The sequence below is a fragment of the Cryptomeria japonica genome, chromosome 5 (genome assembly GCF_030272615.1).
Source record: "Cryptomeria japonica chromosome 5, Sugi_1.0, whole genome shotgun sequence".
Taxonomy (NCBI): domain Eukaryota; kingdom Viridiplantae; phylum Streptophyta; class Pinopsida; order Cupressales; family Cupressaceae; genus Cryptomeria; species Cryptomeria japonica.
Window position 1 is genome coordinate 383,836,612 of NC_081409.1, and position 6,511 is coordinate 383,843,122.

Consider the following 6,511-nt stretch of genomic DNA (forward strand, 5'->3'; position numbering starts at 1 on the left):
CTAAACAGTAAATCCAGTTGCCTACTAGAGTTCTTAGGGTTTATATCATCCCACGTGTCAATGATTATAAATTTTCAGGACAAGTTTTATGTATAAAGCATGACATCTGAAAATTGTTATTCTTTAGAAAGATAGAAAAGGGGAATCTCAAAATTTCTCTCTTTTATGAAATTAAAAAACTTCAATGCACATTCAAATTCCGGAGAAAACTGAATTATTGAAGATATGGTGAATCTAGTGACAAAAATATCAGATTTAGGGAGTAATAACTGAACTTTGTATGCACTTAATTACAAATCTTGGAAACCCACAAATTCCGAAGAAAACTGAATTATTGAAGATGAGGTGAATCCAGTGACAAAAAGATCAGTTTTAGGGAGTAATCACTGAACTTTGTATGCATTTAATTACAAATCTTGGAAACCCACAAATTCCGGAGAAAACTGAATTATTGAAGATGAGGTGAATCCAGTGACAAAAAGATCAGTTTTAGGAAGTGATCACTATTATGTTTATTTACAATGAACTTAGTATGCATTTAATTACAAATCTTGGAAATCCACAAACGCCTAACAAAATTTGAAACTAGATAATAACAGAACTTTGATTCAGAAATCAAGCTGTTGAAATGCTACTGCTCTCAAAGTTGTCTATAAACAACTTAGTCTTCATCTGTTTAGACCTCTCTCTGAGTGAATATCTGTTTCTGAGAGCGTATGTTTTATACATAACAGATGTAGCATCTTTGGAAGCAAAAGAAGGCGAGTGTTTTCTTCTCTTCTTTACTGTTGTTAAAGGCGATTTATGCTTCAGTTTGAGCTTGATGCCCAACTTCCTTTCCATACGCCTTGCTTTCAGAAACTCCAAGTGTTGCCTGAAAATTTTGCGTGGGTTGTTCTTTTCATCAACTTGATCTATGGCCTTAACAATCTCCTCCAAATTCTCCCTGTATAGCACATTATAGTGAGTATATGTAGAGATTTTATGGATTCCAAACCTCTGTAACACTTTCTTACCTGCAGTGTTTTATGGTGTCAATACTGAGATTATAGTCCATGTGAACACCATGAAAGATTCCAGGCTTGATGCAGGCAATAGGAACTCCTATATCTTTGGAGGCTACACCAACCACTCCAAAGTTTCTCATGCAGGTTGAGCACTTTGCACTGAACTCCTCAGCAGTAGTTTTAGCTCCATTGTAATGGAGAAACAAGTTGGGCATTCTCTGAGCTTCCTGGTATACTAAATTGTCCAATGTTTGGATAATATCCTGTGACAAAGATATCAGACGAGCTAAAACTATCAGTAATGCCAAATGTACAGAGTAATTTCAAATACCCACATGAATATCTGTAAAGCCAAAATCTCAGGGTGTAAAATTTTTCACCCACCCACCTGATGAAGAGTGTCCCTAAATACCCACATGAAATATCATTAAGACAAAATAAAATTATGTACCAACACTATTGCCAAAATGCAGCTTGTCCCTTAAACCACCCAAAAAACTGTAAATTGAATATGTACAACACTTATTCCACACTTCCACTTGAATTACATTACTGCCAAAATGCAGGTTTTACTTAAACCACCCACATGAATGTTACAACAATCCACATGAAATATCATTAAAGCCAAAATGAAGGGCGTTACTTCACATTCCCACCAAAAGACTGTAAATTGAATATGCAGAACACTGATTCAAATTCAAGTAGACAAAAAAATTACATAATACTCACTTGTTTTGCCTTTGTGGGAATGAAGGTACATTCGCTTATCCCACCAACAGTCACCCCGCAAGATTGCTTAAACTGTACGTTTAGTCCGTTCCACAAAACCAGGTGCACCGGCACGCGTACATTACAATTCTCAACTATCACTCAACAGATCAACTTCAAAGAAAGATGGCCATCTAAATTTCTTACTTTGCCAACCATAGTTAAAAGTTACTGAACTATGGAGCTGCAGCTTGTTTGAAATAAAGCTTAGACACTACACATTCAGCGAGAAACACAAAATTCGCAATAAATTCTGAAAATACTGAACAATGTAAGATGACAACTTGCCTGTGCATGAGATACATCCATATCATGAAGCAACTGCATGTCATTAATCAAAACCTTTGCACAATACCAATCAGACATATCTGCATGCAGGGGAAGGCAAATGAAGTCGGCAATACCAAAACCAATGTTTGCATATGCTCCATTTTCACCATATAGCTCTGTATCAGTGTCAATAAACACTTTCCACTCCCCTTCAGCATTTTGAAAGGAACTGCATGATAAGGTGCTTACAGTTTAGAAAACCCATTCAACATACAAATTGATACTAAAAAAACAAAAATAAGTTTAAAAAATCCTACTTTTTAAAGATATGAACACGGATTTGTCAATATATCCCCATTAGTTAATGTAAGATTAGGCAAACTCACTCATGCAATACTGCTATGATGTCTTGGCGTTGTGTAGCAGAGAAAGAAATTGAATGCTCAACGTCAAGGCCACTGGGACATTTGTAGCCCTGCATACCAAACAAAGATGTCTCATATGTTGAAATTTTCAGAGAAATACTTTATGGATTCCCCTCTTAAAATTCATTTTTTTGAACTTTACCGAATTGTTCTGTACATTTTTTTGTCAACTTGAATCTAGACACAAAAAAGAAAGAAAATCACTAAATTATTGAAAATTAGGGTTTCTTCATAAAAGAGATTTGAAATATTACACTGCAAAAGGGCGCAACAACTGCAACTATTGCTAGATTTGAAGCATTTGTGAGTGGAAGGCTATGAATGGCAGCATTGATGAGTTGCATAAAGCCTGTTCCAAGCACAATATATCTTCTTTCTGTAACAACATTTTCTATGAGAGCATGAAAATTCAGGGGACGCCACTGATCTCCGGCCGTTGTTTATTTGATAGTTGATCCAATACCAGGTTGTTACAACTGTTGCTCTGAATTTCACATTTGGTGCGTCCCTAGTAACTAGCACAATCTCTGCTAACCACCGTTGCATTTTGAAAAGGTTTTGCCCCATTTTTAATTAGGGACGATGCTACACCCTATGCTCGATCTTCCACTTTAAACCAATATGCAGAGACAGCTATAACCGTAACAGCCAAATGTTACCTGCAACCCTGCTTCTGTAGACTCCTCTGAAGCCATGCGACTCCTCTGAAGCCGGGCATGCCTCTGCAATCGTGCGTTCTCTCTCGTTGAAATCTGAGCAGCCCTCTGCAAACCGCCACAAACTCCACTCTGTAGGCGCCAAAAACACTTGCCTTTGATATTTTAGGTAAAAAATGTGCAACTTTAAAATGTGAACATAAGGACATGAAGGAATATTTGAAAAAGAGCTATTATTGATTGGTTGCTTTTAGTGAGTTTAATCATTAGTTAGTGGAGAATGCCTCCACTATAGTTTCCTGCAGGTAGGAACTAATAAATTTTGTATCATTTGAATTTGAATGCGTATGTTGGAAGGAAGGCAAAAAGCCAATCTTGAAACACTCAGAGTTTTGCACAGCTCTATTTTGGTAAAGTTGTGATGAAAAGGAAAGTCATTCAAGCCTATGGAAAACTCCTCCAACATAATTATAACTGGGAAAATAGGGGAAAACATCAAAAGAACAACAATTTGTAAACCACGAACCTAATTGCTAATGAAATTCAATCTTAGAACATTCAATAGAGGAAGAAAGACAAGATTTCAAAACCAAAATGCAAATCATATGCAAAAATCTCCTTCTTTGAACTCCATTGTTATTCTTTCGCCTCCAAATTATGTGGATGTCACCTACAAATGCAAAAGATGAGCAAGCAAGATGATTGCAAATGGCGGATTTGAAAGCGACAACATAAGGGTACTCGAGTTGTGCTTGAAAAAGACTGATGAAAGAGACCAATTGAAGAAATCATGAAATTAGCATGAAAAAGATGAAATAGGGAAGTTGATTCGAAAATGGGAAAATTGAATTGAAAAGAGAAGGCTTATGACACCTTCTATGTCACATTTCATGACACATTTCCCATGCAAGGTGTGAGGACAAGTTACCAAGTCAAGTGTTATGACATGTTGCTATGTCAACACTTATGACGAATAAGAGAATCGTGCTTCCATCTTATGACAAAGGAACCACAAAAATAGGGGAAACTAGAGAGGGATAATTAGGTGGAAATCAGATTTGAAACTAATTAGTAAATAGGTGGAAAAGAAAAATTAGTGAATTAAGAAATTAGAAAAATTAAAAATGAGGAAATATAAATTAGGTGAGATTAATTAATAAATATTCATTCATTAATTAATTCACAAAGAGCACATAATTAGCAAATTAAATGAAACATTTAATTGTGACAAAAGAAACCTAGGATAAATGAATTTATTTAACCTAGAAGGGAAATGTCAAATAGGATTAAATGAATAAATCATAAAACCCTAGGAGAAAAATTAGAAATGCAAGAATGGCAATTAGGTCATGACAGAATTGAAGAAAATGACATAAGGTCGATCTTGATTAAATGATAAAGACTTGCGGATTGATAAATCGCCGATGTTGATTGACAAAGATCAATGAGAAATTGTTCAATAATTGACAAGGGGAATCAAATTGATAGACGACAATTGATAAGGATCATGACTAATCGATCCAAAATTGACGAGAAATGATGATTTATTGAGACCGATGACAAATCGATCGAAGATTGATAAAAGGTCGACTTGATGAAAGTCGAATGACAAAAGAGTAATGACAAACCGAATGCAAATTGATAAGGGATCAACAATTGACAAGGGATCCAAAAGGATCGAAAATGATGATAATTGATCAAAGATGATTGAAAATGATAAAGATCGAGGAAAAAACCCTAATTCGACTTCAATTAGGATTGACGATGTCCAATTGACATGATAAGATGATTACGACCAAAGATTAAAAGCCTAAGATGATGTTGACAAGACCTAACTGAAAATGCTAGAAATGCAATCGAAGGGGAAATAAAATGTAGATGAATGCCAAGATGTCGACAAATGATAAAGATCAAGTGCATGACATAGAAGAAATGTTAATAAGATGTGAAAATTCTAAAAGAAGGTAACACATACATGTGAAAGTGCGATGTCGCAAGCATTAACGAATTTAGTAGATTTCATGAATTTGATATCTACTTAGACATAAGATGCAATAATCACACTGTTTATTGTGTGCTTTTACCTCAAGATTGGCGAATTTTTTATCATAACCTTGCTTTGGCCCTGTCTCGGCTTTGCGTTTCTGCTACCCAGTTTCACCTTTGCCCTGCTAAGTTGGAGGAAACGACAATGGGGGGTGACAGGCTCAGACTGGAACCTGACAAAACTGATGAGTTTAAAGCTAAGTCGGTGGTGTGGTTTGTCTATTCAGAAGGCGGGATAGACAAATTCATGGAAAGCGTGAAGGGGAATGATGAGAGACCATCTAAGCAATTCATAGATTCTGGGAGGACAGAAGAGTTACTATGGGAGGGATCTCCTTCAAAATAAATGAAGAAGTCATTTCCCAAGCAACGAGTCTGTCTATGGAGGGGAGGAAGTGGAAGAAGTAGAGCCACATTTTTGATACCACCAGTCTGAACCAGTTCTTTCGTGAAGGTGAAAACCTGGTGAAGAGAGCGGGCGGTTTCAACTGGGAAGAGCTTCCGACTCCATGGGACGAGGTCTGCTACATCATGATGAAATATTTCTCTGGAGGGAAGGTATGGAATCTTCTATTATTACCATCTCCCATTCCTTAACCACCTGAGAAATAAAGATTAAATTTCCATTCTGTTTTTCCTACTGCATTCATTGGATTCTAATGTCAAGGACATTGCTGAGGCTAAGAAAAAAGGTAAAGACTTCCCCATTATTCACCAGGGCCTCATCCTACGTCTTTACAACTTCCACCTGGCCCTTTTCCTGCCCCGTGCTATCTCCATCCAGAATGTGGTTGATAAAAGTCCCCTTGCCCTTGCTACCATTAAACCTGATGCTCGCCCTCCTCGGCTACCGGAAATTGGCTCTTACAGCAAGAAAAGTAAAAAGCACCCCCTAAAGATGTTAAAACCCCCAAGAAAGTCAGAATCCAGGAGATTGACTCTAATATAAAAATAATTGGTGAGGCCAATATCCCCTGTCGTTTGGTGAGACTGGCCTCCAAACCCTCTAAAATACCTTGAAGAGACCCCTCCTCTTTGCATGACACTGGGAACTCAAGCCCTTTTGAGAATGTGGCCCTCTTCCACTCTACTTCAACCCCCCACTCTATCAGCTCCAACCACGTCTCTGAAAGCCCAAATAATTCTAGGAGTCCAGAGACTGGCCCCAAGTCCCAAACAAATTCTCCCTCCCTGACTCTCAGACTGGAGAAGATGATGGTGGTTGAGGAGGCGAGAAGCATAAAGGAGGAGGATGACAACAACCTGGCGGAGTTGGGTAAGAAAGTGGAGGCCCTATTTGATAATGTGCAGGAAATCTCCAGTGGGATGGAGGCGATGG

General features: G+C 37.5%; 1 protein-coding gene across 1 annotated transcript; it reads right to left on the bottom strand.

The window, feature by feature from the left end:
* Positions 1–355: 355 nt before the first annotated feature.
* LOC131060468 (uncharacterized) lies at positions 356–3,558 on the bottom strand. The gene is made up of 6 exons (XM_057993708.2): positions 2,725–3,558; positions 2,432–2,520; positions 2,064–2,274; positions 1,737–1,808; positions 1,017–1,270; positions 356–946 (listed from the first exon to the last, which is right to left on the bottom strand). The coding sequence occupies exons 1-6, from the start codon at positions 2,812–2,814 to the stop codon at positions 616–618; spliced, it is 1,047 nt and encodes a 348-aa protein (XP_057849691.2). The 5' UTR covers positions 2,815–3,558; the 3' UTR covers positions 356–615.
* Positions 3,559–6,511: the final 2,953 nt, after the last annotated feature.

Bases quoted from the DNA above. Each gene is read 5' to 3' on its own strand.
- LOC131060468 (XM_057993708.2), bottom strand. From the start codon at position 2,814: ATGCAACTCATCAATGCTGCCATTCATAGCCTTCCACTCACAAATGCT. The intron at 1,271-1,736 runs GTGAGTATTATG...TCTTTGTCACAG, and splicing joins TTCCCACAAAGGCAAAACAA to GATATTATCCAAACATTGGA. The intron at 947-1,016 runs GTAAGAAAGTGT...TGTGCTATACAG, and splicing joins GACACCATAAAACACTGCAG to GGAGAATTTGGAGGAGATTG.